This window comes from Mizuhopecten yessoensis, unplaced genomic scaffold (assembly GCF_002113885.1).
Source record: "Mizuhopecten yessoensis strain PY_sf001 unplaced genomic scaffold, ASM211388v2 scaffold897, whole genome shotgun sequence".
NCBI lineage: Eukaryota > Metazoa > Mollusca > Bivalvia > Pectinida > Pectinidae > Mizuhopecten > Mizuhopecten yessoensis.
The window spans coordinates 118,821-137,836 of NW_018403776.1; the positions used below are offsets into that span (position 1 = coordinate 118,821).

The 19,016-nt window shown below is 36.7% G+C and overlaps 1 protein-coding gene across 2 annotated transcripts; it reads right to left on the reverse strand.

The window, feature by feature from the left end:
• Positions 1 to 437: 437 nt before the first annotated feature.
• Positions 438 to 18,458, reverse strand: LOC110453810. 2 transcript variants are annotated; one of them, XR_002463311.1, is made up of 16 exons: positions 18,098 to 18,458; positions 15,783 to 16,096; positions 14,838 to 14,992; positions 13,688 to 13,830; positions 12,933 to 13,083; positions 12,253 to 12,745; positions 11,655 to 11,883; positions 8,140 to 8,312; positions 7,714 to 7,948; positions 6,949 to 7,127; positions 5,161 to 5,872; positions 4,454 to 4,549; positions 3,701 to 3,821; positions 2,569 to 2,783; positions 689 to 1,959; positions 438 to 636 (listed from the first exon to the last, which is right to left on the reverse strand). XR_002463311.1 is itself a non-coding variant. In XM_021502979.1 (15 exons), exons 1-15 carry the CDS (start codon positions 18,372 to 18,374, stop codon positions 1,196 to 1,198), a joined length of 4,257 nt encoding a protein of 1,418 aa, XP_021358654.1. In that variant the 5' UTR covers positions 18,375 to 18,458; the 3' UTR covers positions 438 to 1,195. The 2 variants fall into 2 exon arrangements, 1 of the variants encoding a protein (XP_021358654.1); XM_021502979.1 differs by having other exon boundaries at positions 438 to 1,959.
• Between the last annotated feature and the right edge of the window lie 558 nt (positions 18,459 to 19,016).

A 19,016-nucleotide genomic window follows, 5' to 3' on the forward strand; every position in this document is an offset into this window, starting at 1 on the left:
TGTGCATACCATCAAACTGCTACCCAATACTGATAATGATAACCCAAATTGAATTATTTCCAATGGAAATTAAACAAATGTTAGTCCAAAATTTGATTTCCCTATATAAACTATAGTAAAGTTTAGTCAATCCCCAGGGGGAAACGTGAGATCCCAGGGTCATAAAATTCACAATTTTGGTAGAGCACCTTAAGACCCTTCCAGCTATGCAGAGTATTTGATTCTACCATATCTGGGTCTTGAGAAGAAGATTTTTGAAATTTTAGTCAATTTGACCCTTTTTGGCCCCGCCCCTCAGGCCCCTGTGGGCTGGGGACCAAACCAGACACTATTTTTGTTGACCTTTGGCCATGGAAGGTTTCTGCAAAATTTCATTGAAATTGGTTCAAGGGTTTTGGAGAAGAAGTCGAAAATGTAAATTGTTTACGGACGCACGATGCTGGACAAAAGGCGATCACAATAGGTCACCTGAGACTTTGTCTCAGGTGACCTAAAAAAGACCCATATGCGACATACAGTCATGTGGACACAATCTCCTAAAGCGCACTACTGGTATCTGTGTGTGACTTCACTGCCCAGTGAAGCATGTAATCGACTCATTGCCAAAAACACAAACTACTGGTACCGAAGTATGACCTAGATAATAGATATGCTAGCCAAGCATACACTACTGGTACCCATGTGGGACCTAGATAATAGATATGCAAGCCAAGCATAGACTACTGGTACCCATGTGTGACCTAGATAATAGATATGCTAGCCAAGCATAGACTACTGGTACTCATGTGTGACCTAGATAATAGATATGCAAGCCAAGCATAGATTACTGGTACCCATGTGTGACCTAGATAATAGATATGCTGGTCAAGCATAGACTACTGGTACTCATGTGTGACCTAGATAATAAATATGCTAGCCAAGCATACACTACTGGTACCGTAGTATGACCTAGATAATAGATATGCTAGCCAAGCATAGACTACTGGTACTCATGTGTGACCTAGATAATAGATATGCTAGCCAAGCATAGATTACTGGTACCCATGTGTGACCTAGATAATAGATATGCAAGCCAAGCATAGACTACTGGTACCCATGTGTGACCTAGATAATAGATATGCAAGCCAAACATAGACAACTGGTACATCTGTACCCATGTGTGTTGCAGGTAATAGACTTGCTGCCCAAACACACACTATTGGTACCCGTGTGTGACATAGGTAATAGACTCACTACCCTGACATACACTGGCTTGTGCGAGGAGATTGATGGCAGAAAGGTCCTCACTGTTAAGCTGGTCAGCCCCAGAGCTACATTCTACCTCATACTGTACAGCAGGGTAACCATACACCACTGTGTGAGCAACCTGTTGTTCATCGTCCTGGCTGGGGGTCTCTATTGTGTAGTAAGTGCTCTCCACCTGAGCTCCTGTGTCTGCGTATTGTACTGGTGAGTTGGAGTACAGTGCGACAGGTACCATGTTGTCTGATGCTACATCCCCACTTGCCACAATATGTGTGGCCTGGTAGGTCTCCAAGGCTTCCTGGGATGGCCGAGTCACGCCTGATGGACCAATGTGATGCACTACTGAAGAACCAATGTTTTGTACGTCAGATTGTTCTAAGACCTGAATTTCTGCGTGAGGGACATTTTGGATGTTGGAGTGACTAACATGTAAGACAGAGGCATCCACCAATATTGCTCCAGGCTCAGATATGTGTTGTTCTTGTTGCTGCTGTACAACTGAGGGGCCCATGTGTTCAACATGAACCACCTCCTCCCCATGTTCGGCCTTGGAGGAGTCACGTTTCTTTGCGATCTTTCGGAGGCCTGATAGTCCCTGATGCTGTGCCAAGTGAGATGTCAGATACTCCTTCCTAAAGAAGCTTTTCCCACACACTCCACAGAGATGGTACTTTACATTCATATGGAAGGACATTGTATGTCGCCTCAAGCTTCCTGTAATGGAAAAAAGAATTTTAGATAAAAGCTAAGCTATGCAAGTAAAACAAGGAGAGAAATATTTCTGTTATAGAAACAAGACAATCACATCGATACAAAATCATACACGCAAAACATGGATGGAAGTGTAATGAAAACAAAACATCAATTGATTGGCAGGATGATAATAGCATCAGAACAGGTATGCTATTGGAAAACTGTATAACAATACAAAAACAGGAACATTAACTTTGATGAAGTTTAGATGAACACAACCAAGAATAGGAAAAACAAAATGGCTACCAGACAGCCATCTTGAATTTTGATACTTCAAGTTTGTTATTATTTCTCAAAAAGTACTTGACAGGTCCTTATCAAATTCCATATTAATATTTTCATTGGTCCTTAGTTGTGTATGTTTCATTTTGAGCTTATTATCACTATTTCACAAGAAATACTAGACAGAACTTTTGCAAACTTAAAATTTTGGTTCCTCCAAGAATAGAACTACCTTACGGACACTCAGACATCCTTTGTCTGACAAGAATAGTAAAATTGCTTGTCAGCTGTGTACTATAAATTGTCTTTGAACTGAAGTGAAACACATGGGAGCTTATAAGAACTCACTTGAGGTGGTAAAGAACTTGCTACAGGCATCACACTTGTACACTGGAGGAGTGTTGGGATGTTTGAACTGCATGTGTCTTTCAAAACGATTTTTGCTAGCAAACGTCCTGTCACAAATCTTGCAATTCGTTTTCACATTACCACCTTTCTCATGGATTTTAATGTGCGCTTTAAGGCTTCCGATCAATGAGAACTTCTTTCCACAGAGATTGCACCTAAAACATAAAACAAAGACCAGACTAAGTGATTTATACATCTGTAATATAGCTCCAAGTAGACCAAACAGCTGTACCCTAACCATTTTATAACAATTAAAGCCCTTTTGGACCTGTAGAGCTCGCTTGTTTCTTTTGTTATCTGAAACAAACAAGAAATTGAATTCTGTTGTATCTCTGCATGTGTTGCCACGAGGACTTTTGTTTTAGGTAAAGGACTTTGGGCTGGCGTTATGGGTCATTTTTGGCCTCATAAAAAGCAAAAATTTCAAATTGAATTGTTTTACCAATTTCTGTTATAAACATCATATTGGTTAATTGGGGCTATCTTTCCTGGTGAAGATTTTTTCCTATGCGCATGTGTAGATGTTCCACCATAGCAACAAAAATGTGTTGTTATGCAGAAATAGCCAAAAGATGGTGTTTTTGGACAATTAGCATGCAGAAATGAAAGCCTCTATGACAATGTTTAAGCATGTCAAGATATTTATTTGTTTGTTGCATGCGAAGGCTTTCAAAATCCAATTATTTAGTTAATTTGCTTCAAAATGACTAATTTTCAACCAAATTGCACACAACAGACGGTATTCATCCATTTTATTACGAAAATGCGGGTTTATGTCTCTCTTTGTGATGCCATATCTCCTAAACCAGTTGTCGAATGAATTTGAAATTTCATATTTGCATACTTCATTTATTCCAGATTACGAATATAACAACTAAATTCAAATCCCTGATGAGGCCAGAAATGACCCTTAATGTCACTAGTCCTTTTATATACTTACAGAAGGAGAGTTACTACCTGTTATGTGTATCTGCATGTGTAGTCACCTAGACTAGATATTGTGGCTAATTTCTATACTAATTTCATTTCAATTTTTGTTATTAAATCAAGCCGATTTAATTTCTATACTTACAGATAAGGAGTTACTCCTGTGTGTCTCCGCATGTGTAGACGCTTGGACTTGATATTAGTGAACTGCTTGTTGCACACTTCACACTGGAATGGCTTCTGGCCATTGTGTTTAGCCAAGTGAACTGTCAATCAGAAACATAAAATTATGTCATTTAATTCAGATCATACAGAGTGTTGTCATGTTCTTAAAATAAGCAAGAGTAATTTTATTACTCATGATACTAATGAAAATACTTCAAATTATGATGCTAGCTTTATCCATTCTTTAGAAACACTGTAATCTTATATTTCAACTAGCCTAGGTAGCTGACCTAATGGGGTGTTAATTTTTTAAATGACACAAATTGCCTCATGTACATTAAGAAAAATAACCAAATCACCTTGGCGCCCACCATTGTATCATCTTTATAAGTTCTATGTCAGTTTGATGTTTTCTCTTCTTTTCTCTTTTCTGTTTGATCAGTTTGCCTGTCCGCCATCTTAATCAGTCTTTTGATCAACCACAAAAGTTAACATGCACAACTGAGAATCAAGAGGAACCCTTATGTGAAATTGAAGAAAGATCGCTCCCATACTTTTTGAGCAGTAAATAGAGCTTAAATAACTTTTACTCCCAAACTCAATACGACCACCTGCCGGCCATCTTTGTTTTCCAATCATCCACTAGGACGACCACACCTACAGAGGTTACGCCCATCCGACTACTGTCTTACATGAAATAGACACATATGAGAGAGCAGTATTGTATCTTTACTTTTAAACTTGACATTGCCACGGACGATCTGATTGCATATGTCACAGGTGAATAAACATGTCCTCTTCTTCTTCTTGCCATCCCCAGTCTCCTCACCTGCAACACCAAAACAAGAGGCCCAAGGGCCTTAACAGTCAGCTGAGTCACAATATAGTTATTTTTCTAAATGCTAAGTTTGTTTTGTCCACTAAGGGGTGGAATGGGTAAACTATAAACATACATGTATGTTACCCATCCCCCTGACTGCCTGCAGTATAAGAGTGCTATTTTGGCAAAATGTCTGTATGATTTCTGACAGCTGACTTTACTGATTCAACACTGGCTTAGTGAGTTGTTTTCAGCAGTTTAAAGTGGAGACATCGGTCAATTACACTCTTTGCTTGACAAATTTACAGGAAACAGACATTTTCGAAAGCTCGCAAAATATTTTTTTCAATTCCTGTTTGTGTTCAAAACAAACATAGCATTTATTATTCATACCAAACTGTTGAATCTTGTTCCAAATATTGATTTTTTATTGTTCAGACATTGAGTGGAAATAACCATGTAAACAAAGAAACAAATTACTGAATTCTTCGCATAAATTGACCAACATAAAAATATCCCCATTAACAGTATATACCAACTAAACATAAGACTTAAGTTTAACCTATCTGCTGCTATAAAATCACTCTCCTATTTGATATTCTCCTGACGTTTTGTCTTACCCTCCGCCTCTTCTGTATCTTGTGGGTTGGAATGGCTGCTTGATAATTGGGATTGAACTTTTGTTGAGATAACACCTACAGTAGTTTTCTTGTTTGTTAGCTTCGTTGCCCTAGTTGAGGGATTTTGGGGCAGTGTGACCTTCCCCTTCTGTGTGGGGTCTGACCCATCAATAATAGACTGGACAGCTGCCTCGGTCAGAGGATCAGACACCAGGGCCAGGGCATTAGCTAGCTGCACCAATCCTCCTTCACCAAGGTCAGAGAGTTGAGATTTCCTTCTGATAACACCTTCTTTTTCACTTAATAGAGATGATTCCTCTTTGTCACTTTTATTGTCTTTACCTTCTTTATCTGCTTCTTCTGTTATGTGTACAGTTATTGCCGACTCGGTTTCTGTAGGATTCCTGGTGGTGGACACCAGGTAGACTTTGTTAGGAGTATTACTCACATAGTTGCTCAGTCCTACCTCAGTGTCTGTTCCTTGACACAAATCACTTCCTGTTTTATTACCGCTCCCTGTCTCATCCGTGGTACGCTGTTCAGAATTGTTGGACATGCTGATTTCTTCACTTTCACATTCATCTTCATCTTCAGACACATGCATGTCCAGCCCAATCTCTGCAGTCACCTCATTATTCTCTTCGCCTTTGCCTTGGATTGATTTGGTCACAGAGTGGTTGTCATGTTTCTCAAAAAATGCTTTTTCATCATTCTTTAAGTAAAGTAAGTAAAGTTAAGTAATATAGATTATAGCAAGGGTAAGAAAATGAAGTTATTTGCACACCATAAAATACAAATGGTCGTACATTGATATTTAGTATCAATGAAAACTGGGTTGTTTAGAACCAATTTCTCATTTACCAAGAGCACTGTGCACAGGGGCTTAAAAATTAAGTCAATGACCACAAGAAGGTTCCCCACAATGGCTCTAAAATATTGCCGACAATGAACAAAACTCTTATTACGTTTCAATATGTTACAGCTATATATAACAAGTTATTCTACTGAACAGATATACAACTTGTATTTTCAGTTATTATTCAGACCAGGTGAAAACATGTACAACTCATGTAGGACAGATATAAACATGTTAAAAAACATTCCTATCTACTTACAAAAATAGAAAGCAGGCAGGTCACCAAGGACACTGCCATGTGCCTGACCTTTTCTAGTTACAATGACCTTGACCTTAACCTGAGAAAAAAATTAAACCTCTTTTGCACATCTTCATATCATTTAGGTTTAAGATGGGCTAGTACGGCAAATGTATATTTGCGTGTTTGTGTTTTTATTTCAGATACGAAGTGGTGAGAAGACGTAAAATTTCCAATAGGTTAATCTTTTGGATTCTGAGATAAAGACCATACTCCCAACCCCCCATGATCGATTCTTAGTAGCAGTGACCTTGACCTTAGAAACCTCTTTTTCACACATCTACATCAGATTATCATCATGTAAAAATAAAAAAATAAAAAAGTCTTTTGGATTCTGAGATAGGAACTGTTCTCCTCATGATGTTATAGTAAGTTACATTGACCTTAGACATTTTTGAAACCCCTATTCCACATCTACATATCACAGTGTATAACCATGTTAAATTTCGAAAGGATTAGCTTTTTGGTTTTTGTGAAAGTGTGGATGGATAGATGGACAGGCAGACACTGATTACTTAAGGGCCCTAATAACAAGATCACACTTAAATCCTTCCTTGCTAGAAATGTCATTTGCTAAATATATATCAAGGCAACATTGTAAAATTCGATTTTTAAAACATGTATATGTACTTACAAAAAATTCAAGGAACTCCAACCGCTTCTTTTCTACATTCGTTGGTCTGACTGTTGTACATGCCTGAGCTGTAGTCTCCAGTGTGGTCAGGTAATGATGCACATCTGTGGTCAGGCTGTGCCATATATACTTTTGACTGACCTCCCCACAGAGTTCTTCAAAGCTAGGAACAGCACTTCCTGAAAAAGGCCAAACAAACCCATACTAGACAAGGTTAAAGAGTGAAAGTGATTCTGTATGTCAGACAATATGAAAATTGATAATTACAGTGAACTTTTGAACTTGCCATATATAAGTCGCTTTTACAAGCTAACTTTTTCTGAGAGTCCTTTATTTACATTCACAACCATTTAAATATAAACTTGATGGCCATTGAACGCTGTTAAAGCAACCACTTATTATAGGCTGACACTAACAGAGGTATCCCCTTGCCATGCACTCACCCAGTGTTTTAAACAAGGGTTAGTCACAGGCACCAAATGTAGTAATAGTGGACAAATGCACCTAGAACCTGGGACCTCTCAAACTCTATGTGCGCGCTCTACCAATTGAGCTACTTAAGTCTCCTGTTATCGACCCAGTCCAGTTCTGCTACACATACAATGTCTAACCTTGTGCAAAATATTGAGCCAAAATCAAATCTATTTCAAATCAATTGTGTCCTTGTCATGATAGGTCTTAGCTGTGTCCATTAAACAGTATGTACCTGGTTTCACATTTTTAGCTATCTGCTATTCATTTGAGCAGACTGTTTCTAATATATACCTGTACTGGCGTGTGCAGATTTGATGGCCATTTTGCGGGCTCGACTGGCTATTTCCACACACATGGATGACGACTTGTCCATCAAATACAGGACACCTTTGACAAGCTTAAACTGGGAGGCTATCTTCTCAACTGCAGTTTTATCTTTATCAGTGGTTGATGGCGGGAACTTTGACTTATGTAGATACTGTATAAGTAAGGAGTAGTGTTTCTCTGCAACTTCAGCAATTTTCTCCTACAATAAAGCAGTAAACATTTCATGATATTTTGCAGCGGCTAAGGTGAATAACAAAATTTTGAAGGTTGACAACCCTCGATTTAACAAAGGGTTTAACTTAATTATTTTTGACAAGAATGTGGATCATTTTTTTCAGAAAGAAGATTTAATTGATTTAAATGTTATCAATACAGATATTAATAACTTACAAATTTTCGGATACTAGCCAATAAGACTACTTCCTGTAAATTCCTCTTTTTCTCAGAGCGTTTCGTATCACAAGTAGGACAAGCAGCTACAAATGCTTGACAATCTGCCACCATGCCTCTCCAGTAGTATTGGGATAACTCCTTCGTCACATGTCGTACGGGCATGTGATTACCTGTCAATATATATTACATTAGGAATTATCAAAATAAGATTTAACTCCAACTGTGGGCTCCGTTGATATGTCCACACCCTACATATGTGTTCCCATATGAAACACTGCCACAGACAGGACAATAAAGATGACAAATTAGACTTGTTTACCCCACTATACAGATACACATCAATTTTTCTCTGTGTGATAAACATCTATATAGGATGTGTATCATTGATATAGTTATGCTAGACAAAATTTACCAAAATATATCTTATTTTTCATATTAAGCACTACAATAAGAACTGCTGTGATTTAAACTAATTTCTTGCGATTGTGATATTTTAATAACTTCTCAGAGGTGTTTTTCTTTTAGAATTAGTGCCTATCTTAATGATATGTTCATTTTACTTCAAACTTTCTTGTGAAAAAAATTGAAAGAAATAAAATTGTAGCATAGCATTGCTCAGTAAGCCTATGTTTTTGCATAGGTGGTCAAAGGTCAAAATATAAAAGAGGTCACAACTATGTGAATTTGGTACACAACACACCTTGATATGATGTGCCTTTGTGTCTAGTCTGATGTCAATGCATGAAAAGATGTCGAGATATGCTCTGGAAACTTTGTCAAATGCAGACACATACACGGTCGAGGCAATACCTTATACTCATTTGATGCAAGGATGTAATAAATGTTCTATTTTATGAGATTCTTTACAAAACGTATTAACATTTTAAAATGTATCGATGCTTAAATAATTTTTAAACTTCCCCGAAATACATATATAATGCATGAAGACTGGATGACTCAACATCAGCTTAAACTCTTTATAAACCTGGCCTCCATAACCACAGCGATCCCAGTGATTATAAGTTTACCATTACACTGCAGGGAAAGTGACACATATATAATGGTTTATAATTACCATTACACTGCAGGGAAAGAGACACATACATAGGAGTAACAGTTTATAATTACCATTACATAGCAGGGAAAGAGACACATACATGTGAGTAACAGTTTATAATTACCATTACACTGCAGGGAAAGAGACACATACATAGGAGTAACAGTTTATAATTACCATTACACTGCAGGGAAAGAGACACATACATAGGAGTAACAGTTTATAATTACCATTACACTGCAGGGAAAGAGACACATACATAGGAGTAACAGTTTATAATTACCATTACACTGCAGGGAAAGAGACACATACATAGGAGTAACAGTTTATAATTACCATTACACTGCAGGGAAAGAGACACATACATAGGAGTAACAGTTTATAATTACCATTACACTGCAGGGAAAGAGACACATACATAGGAGTAACAGTTTATAATTACCATTACACTGCAGGGAAAGAGACACATACATAGGAGTAACAGTTTATAATTACCATTACACTGCAGGGAAAGAGACACATACATAGGAGTAACAGTTTATAATTACCATTACACTGCAGGGAAAGAGACACATACATAGGAGTAACAGTTTATAATTACCATTACACTGCAGGGAAAGAGACACATACATAGGAGTAACAGTTTATAATTACCATTACACTGCAGGGAAAGAGACACATACATAGGAGTAACAGTTTATAATTACCATTACACTGCAGGGAAAGAGACACATACATAGGAGTAACAGTTTATAATTACCATTACACTGCAGGGAAAGAGACACATACATAGGAGTAACAGTTTATAATTACCATTACACTGCAGGGAAAGAGACACATACATAGGAGTAACAGTTTATAATTACCATTACACTGCAGGGAAAGAGACACATACATAGGAGTAACAGTTTATAATTACCATTACACTGCAGGGAAAGAGACACATACATAGGAGTAACAGTTTATAATTACCATTACACTGCAGGGAAAGAGACACATACATAGGAGTAACAGTTTATAATTACCATTACACTGCAGGGAAAGAGACACATACATAGGAGTAACAGTTTATAATTACCATTACACTGCAGGGAAAGAGACACATACATAGGAGTAACAGTTTATAATTACCATTACACTGCAGGGAAAGAGACACATACATAGGAGTAACAGTTTATAATTACCATTACACTGCAGGGAAAGAGACACATACATAGGAGTAACAGTTTATAATTACCATTACACTGCAGGGAAAGAGACACATACATAGGAGTAACAGTTTATAATTACCATTACACTGCAGGGAAAGAGACACATACATAGGAGTAACAGTTTATAATTACCATTACACTGCAGGGAAAGAGACACATACATAGGAGTAACAGTTTATAATTACCATTACACTGCAGGGAAAGAGACACATACATAGGAGTAACAGTTTATAATTACCATTACACTGCAGGGAAAGAGACACATACATAGGAGTAACAGTTTATAATTACCATTACACTGCAGGGAAAGAGACACATACATAGGAGTAACAGTTTATAATTACCATTACACTGCAGGGAAAGAGACACATACATAGGAGTAACAGTTTATAATTACCATTACACTGCAGGGAAAGAGACACATACATAGGAGTAACAGTTTATAATTACCATTACACTGCAGGGAAAGAGACACATACATAGGAGTAACAGTTTATAATTACCATTACACTGCAGGGAAAGAGACACATACATAGGAGTAACAGTTTATAATTACCATTACACTGCAGGGAAAGAGACACATACATAGGAGTAACAGTTTATAATTACCATTACACTGCAGGGAAAGAGACACATACATAGGAGTAACAGTTTATAATTACCATTACACTGCAGGGAAAGAGACACATACATAGGAGTAACAGTTTATAATTACCATTACACTGCAGGGAAAGAGACACATACATAGGAGTAACAGTTTATAATTACCATTACACTGCAGGGAAAGAGACACATACATAGGAGTAACAGTTTATAATTACCATTACACTGCAGGGAAAGAGACACATACATAGGAGTAACAGTTTATAATTACCATTACACTGCAGGGAAAGAGACACATACATAGGAGTAACAGTTTATAATTACCATTACACTGCAGGGAAAGAGACACATACATAGGAGTAACAGTTTATAATTACCATTACACTGCAGGGAAAGAGACACATACATAGGAGTAACAGTTTATAATTACCATTACACTGCAGGGAAAGAGACACATACATAGGAGTAACAGTTTATAATTACCATTACACTGCAGGGAAAGAGACACATACACAGGAGTAACAGTTTATAATTACCATTACACTGCAGGGAAAAAGACACATACATAGAAGTAACAGTTTATAATTACCATTACACTGCAGGGAAAGAGACACATACATAGGAGTAACAGTTTATAATACCTTCTGAGTCTATATGTGCAGACTTCAGGAGTTCCATCCTGCTCTTCAGTGTGGTGATCACCTGCTTTTTGCCAGTAGATCCGATGTTGTACATGAGTTTTCCATCTTCTACAGAGTAACTAGTGTGGGCTTTTCTGACGGACCGCTTCAGGTGTTCACTACTCCCACGAGGGTACGTCTGTTCTTCCAAGTAGGTCAAAATGCTTCTATAGAACACATCTAAGGATATCTGAAAAGTCCAACAGATCACAATGTCTCTGTATACGTATAACACATCTAAAGCATGATGAAACATTAACTGAGCTGGTTGTGATATATGAGACGTTCATAAATTTGTGTACTTATGTTGCTATAAAATTCCTTATATACATATATTGTTGAATAGAAATGAATATCATGAATGAATATACACATGTGCAATTATTTGATATCAAAATGTTGAAAATGGTATTGAGGGATGAATTATCATGACATACACAGTATACAATATATAGTTATTACATGTGAAAGGCCAAGTCAACACTCGATGAATTTCGATTTCACTGGTTAAGGGCAAATATCTGACTTAGGGAAAGTTTCCCGCTACATTAGTGAGTACCTTGCACATTTCTTGATCATATTTTTCAAAATCTCCATCATTATCTGCCTCCTTGGCTGATTCTGTTTTGATATGTTTGCTATCCTTGAGCTGCTGGGAATGTCTGGGTTTACGCTTTTTTGCCCCCTTGGGCAGCCCTGTAGACAAAGGAACGTCTGTATTACCCTCTGAACCCTCAGTACTGTAAACAACATCACTATTATCATTGTTCTCTTCCACCTCTTTGTCGGTTTGTTGCAAGCCTCTCTTTCTTTTTCCACGTTTCTTTCCAGACAGATTAGAATTTGTGGGTACTTTAAAGTCGGTTTTGTCCGTCACCTCAACGTTTTGTTCCGTGACTTCTTTCCCCATATCACTGGTATATTCTGTGTAGAGTTGGACTAGTCTATCAGTTGAGCACTGCATCTGGCCTATTGTCAGGTGGGGGTCCAGTGTGGCACTTGTGCAGCTGACATCCACTCGATGTGATAGGTATAGGGGCAGGCGGAATTCCCTGTGGTAAATAAATGTAATGCTCATTAATATTAACTGCTACACATATATTTGGTTCAGAAATCACAGACACTTAGTTATATTATATGGCAGTGCTTCACTCAAATCAATGTTTCAGTTAGATGTGTAAATTATTCATTCAAATTACAAACATAATTGAAAATGAGTACAATACATGCATATATTACCTGCCAAATGTTAAATAGCTTGGTGTGTACTGCGCATCTTTTCCTCTAGATATACGCAGAGGCAAAAGGGCAAAATCTAAACACTTATCCCAACACTCATTATTCTCAATAAAACTGACAACTTTTTTTTCTACTTCATTCCATTGTGCAGCTGAAAGACACAAGTTAAAAAGTAAATCACAGAAGCATTTAGAAATACAGCATATCACAATTACAATACATGTAATGATACAGAATTTATTTTCATCTTCAAGAAGAAAAACATTTAATCATCACATGCTTATCTGCTGTTTCTATTTGAATTACAACTGCATTATTGGCGACTTGGAAGTGGTTCATGTATAACCAGAATAATAGTGGCTAAATAATGTGATGGGACAACCAGATTATACAGTGGTGACTTGAAAGTGAAACAACCAGATTAGTGATGGCTGGATATCTGGATAACCTCGTAAATGGTGGCCAGATATTGGCACATCAGGATTAGTGGTGTCTGTATTTAATAATAGGACTTAAAGATGCCATTAATATTGTGCTTAGTTAAAGTGTACCTATTTCTTGATTTTAAACATTTTACTGCTCATTTTTATTCTTACATGTACATGTATATCAGCAGTAATACAGATCATGATTAACTGTTAATGTAAAAATATACATCATGCAATATAAAAGTGAAAAACAAATCCAATCCTGTTTCACATCAAGCCATACCTTTGGGGGCATTGGTTTATTTTTAAGGTAACACCACAACTCACATGAATTCCAAACAGTGGAACACTGATGTATAGTCACATCAAAAAGACCCTGATCCTTCAACACTTTGGTTAAGGGTTGACACTGAGTCGTTGAGCATGATGGTCCACAGTCCTTCACATTTAGGTTCTGCATCACTCCAAACCTATAAATCAGAGCAAGTCAGTAGACATCATCAAACTAACTACCGGTAAGCGACATTATACAACAAACCAATGCACATATAAGGGTTTTTTCCTCACATGTGTGTTTTCTGAGATGACGCAAAAGTGAATTTTACAAATTGTTACATGTACATATCATTCCCTGTATCATTATCAATATCTCAATACAACATAAATATTGAAAATCAAATACTGGATTTTGAACATCAAAATTAGCTAACTTTGCACCATGCAAAAACAACCTAATTACTATGTGTACAGAAATGCATTTGTTTTTGTATATCTTTTGAAGAGTAACTGTCCAATTTTACATGTCATTGGCTGAAATTGTCAGTGATGTAAAACTATTGTTTGTCCAGCAATCTCCTCCTACATTTTTCAACGGATCTCTTTGAAACTTGGTATACATTATAATCATGATATGAAGTTGTGTCTCCCTTCAAAGAATTTTGATTCAACAATTTTTGCAAAAGTTATTGCCCTTTGTTTATTTCAGTATTTGATTTTTTGTGTGGAGATTTTCTTCTACATTTTTTATAGCATGTCAGCTAACCACTCTTAGAATGATGCAGATCTTATTTCAATGTAAGAAAGTATATAACACTTTATGGCATTCGACGGGCGTATATTGTTCTGCCCTGCGGTACTCTTGTTGACTTTGTTTAAGAAGAAATAACATGTAGAGGCATAATAAGAAATGTCAGTGTTAACCGAGGCTCCATACTCAGCACCTTTATGTGTTGGATTTCATTTCAATATCAAATATTTCATGGTACATCTGGTACAAAAAAAACTAGCTATAGGTAACACATACACACAAACACTTCTTGTGTGTCTTTTCAATTCCACTATGACCATAAATCCTTCAGTGTGCACTTATAGCTAAATAGCATTTTAAAGACTATAAGCGAATTTGGCTTGCATAGAAAAGTTCAGCAGTGATACCATGCGTAAAATAAAGAAAGAGAGAAAAAATAAATCCACTGACCTACAGACCCATTTCATGACGAGGTGTGTAATATCTGCTGGTGTCACAGTATCTAAAAGGTAAGCTTCTGGCCAACTAGAGAACACATCCAGGAAAACCACCACATATCGGCTACTCTTCTGACACTTGTACGGACCCAAAACCGACAGCTCCACCTACAAATCATCACATATTAATAACAAGTGATTTCTAGCAAACAGAAAATGTTAAATAAAACTTTTTAATGGGTGGCATATAATATATATACAATATAAAGGTAATTTTATTTTCAACATTACCAGGTAATTAAGACAAAACATAAGAGATCCCAGAGAGATCTTTTCTCTTACCTGTATCTGTTGGATTTATGTTAAGACTTTTTAATCAAAACTTAATACTGCTGTGTTTGACAAAAAGTCTTTCAAAAACAGGTTAATTCTGTTATTTGACTAGAAAGGCAATGTGTGAAAAAGACGAAATGTTTCTGGTTTTGGGCATCCATATAAAAAAAACAAGAGGCCCAAGAGGGCCTGTATCGCTCACCTGAATATTTAACCAGTCATAGCAAAATATTCTCATTAAATATTATATTGNATCGCACAGCTTGAATCTCAAAATGAAATATTCAAAGCTAGGGAACAGGAAGAACTTTTTTGTGAAGTTTGAGAAATGTACACACAGTGCTTTAAGAGGAATACCAAAAACATACTTAAATGGCTAAATGACATATTTTTTCCAATCAATGCAAGTTGAAAATGAAATATGCACAACTAAGGACCACAAAGAGAACAGGTAGGAACTTCAAGAATTTTTTTTTTATTTTTTTTTCATGACATTTATACTTGTATCTGTTTATTTCCACTTATTTACACATGTTATCACTAAACTACATGAATTAATATGATGATGTAATCAATCTAAACTGGTTTGCACAACCATCTTTAAAGTATGTTTTAATACACCTACCACTTCACCAAATGCCATAGGGTCTGATGATATTTGCCATTCCATTTTGATGGAATCATCAGCCAGGTCAGAGGAAGTGGACATCAAGGAAGAGGATAATGATGAAGCTGTTTCGACATCGTGGAATTCGTCTTCTTCTTTGGCTGTACTGGTTATTTGTGAACGGTAAAGTTCGTAGGCCTGGCTCTGGGCTGCCCTGTTGGCTCGGCAAACCTGACATGCTCGTGAATACTCCCTTACCATGTTGGACACGCCCACCCAGTAGTACTTCTTGTTGATAATTGCTGTGGCCTTTTCTCGACCCAGATGAACACCTGTAAATTAATCAGCACATGGTAAAAATATTATCTCTACATTTAATCTATTAGCAATGGTAGAACTAAACCATTAAAAATTGTATAGTGCAATAATTCTTTGCATACTGTACATAAACCTGAAGACACTGTACTTGGTAGAAACATTCTGTAAAGTCAGTTTCTCGCATTCATCATTTGAATTAGTACTGGCTAAAAAAATCATATTTCACAATCCTAATTTCATAGCATGTTTTCTTTTGATTTATATATACATGCTTTAGGCAGCAACGGGCACCAATTTACAACTCTTGTTTATATATATTGAAGACATCCAACTCTACGCACATTTACATGGAGTGATCAGCATAATGTATTATCTTGGACGTAGCGACAGATCTATTGCCAGCGACCAGCTGCAGGAGGTCAGTTAGTACAGCTTAAACACCTGTCTGAATTTCCATCTGAAGTTTAACATCTTTGGAATACATAATGACAAAATCAAAGGCACCTTTGTTTCCTCTAGATCTGTACTATTGAAAGGACATGTATCAGTCCAGTGATTGGTCAGTTCTTTTTTACATCTGAAACCAATCAAATGTCTAACTGTAAGCTATATTAAGCCTGCAATTTAGTTATGACATATTCCAATGGAGCAGAGATTGTATATTAAAAGTAGATCTTGGATTTCAAAGATGACTGAACTTAAGTCCTAGACAGAGTTTCCTCTGGCCCGACTTCTTTTGACAGATAGATGTCCAACACCAGACAATCATCTTTCTTGCACCTCAGACAGCGATATCACACGCCATACCCCATGTAAGATTTTTCTAACTCATCCGATCTGACTGTACCTTTAAGTGACATTTTGCGGAATTTTTACACAGCAACATATTCATCCCCTCCTAAACGGCTCGAAACTGACAATCTGCATTGTACATAATGTAGTTAAATATCTGATGTTGTAGATAAAATATATTCTACATTGTTAAGTACGTTGTCTTCTTTGTACAGATGGACTACAGTTTTACATGGAAGATTTCAAATGTCAATTAGTAGTGAAGAGACCATGCATATTTAGTTGGAAGTTTGGATACTTGTAGTCTTTAGCAAAATTGAATACTTTTTAGAACTAAAAGATGCAAGAGAAAAAAATCTAATACCTGTAACTGAGCGAGATCTGTTTATATTGCCACGGACTAAGATTCTGTAACATCTCAGCCTCGGCTTACGCTTCGGTTGTGATTATGTTACAGAATCTTACCCCTCGACTGAGATAATCCAATCACGCTCAGTTACAGGTTATAGATTTTATTAATATGTCATATTGTCTACCTCTGGTGTCAGGGCCAGAGGAAACTCTGGCTTATTTCAGTCCAACTAATTGTGCTGAGGTTTTTTTTCATGTAATATCAGGTTTTTACAAATTGGTTCATAATGTTGCTTCAAATTTTTAATCTAAAGAGCTTAAATTTTTGGTAGACCTTATAAACTTCAGTGGATTCAATATTTATTTATTTTTTTAGTTCTACAGCTGTTAATAATCTACACGTATCTACTACACTTTTTTTTAAATAAAATGAAAATGATAATTAAAGACCAAGAACCTACTTCGTTAAAAAATAGATTTAATCACATATTAATTGTTAACTCTCAAATGTCCAAGCCAATAAGTATTTTATTTTTAGGTCCATCCCTCTCTTCCCAGAATTTCTGCCTCTCCCAGTCATTATTCTTCTGGTCAGAGAGACAATCATTATGCTCTATCACTTTTTATGGAACGAACCACGTTAACAGGCTTTTTTTATTAAAATAAATCTGCTCATTTAGCATGACCAGGCCGTATATACATATTTAAAACGTTAAAAAGACGAAGCCGTGTCCCAACGGTGCCATTTGAAGGCCCGGTCCTTATAAACTGAAGGGGTGGAATATTTTATCCGCCATCACCGAACAGGGTAAATCGAACCCCTGGTTTAATTGGACCATGTCAACACCAACGCATTTATGGTGTATTTGTACCTCTTGGATCTACATGTGCTTCTGCAATAATCTCCAGACGTTGTTCATCCGTAAGAACAACCAGACGATCATGTCTCTTTGAAACGTCATCACTACTTTCTGACGTATTCATCAAATAATAAAGATTTTCGCCATCCAGCCTGAAGCTCTTGGAGCGTTTCCGAAGGCTTCGTTTTTCGCCGTCAGTAGCGTCTGTTGGGTATTTTCCATGTTTCATGTACTCAATTACATTTACAAAGTCACATATTCCACGAGCTATTCGTTTGATAGTTTTCATCTTTCCTGTGAAGGTCGGTCAAAACAAATCTTGATTTAATGTCCATTCACACCGCCATTTCCGGAAACACCACCAGAAAACTACCCGGATAATATTCGAGCTCAAGGCAACGCTGTTGATATAATTTGCAGAACAGCATACGATGTGAAGCGCAACCAATCTTGCTTACCTCCCTTCGGCCTAACGATGTTAGTTGAAAATCCATGTAAGTATCTATGGATTCGTATTACGTATTGAGTCTAAAAACGGCTCTATTTAGGCCAAGATACAAGATAAACAAAAAATTATTAAACATCGCATATTTAAAACAATTAATGTTGACACTTTAATTGCTTTTCTTGCGACAAAAATAGGTCAGTCATTTTGGCATCTAACATGGAAATTATTGCAACATAATTTGATTCATTTTGAATTTTGCACAATGATGGGTTATTCTACTTCTACTATACAACATCCGCCTTCAACAGGTTGAAGATTATGTTATTGGAGATCGTTGCATAATGATAGGGAAGAAAGATAATTAAATAAATAAAATTAAAGTAAATAAATAAAAATGCCGATTACAGATTTATGGTAGTTTTGCAATGGTAGATTTGAAGGCAGTCAATTTTCCAAGTTCAGAAATATCTAGATATCTGATGG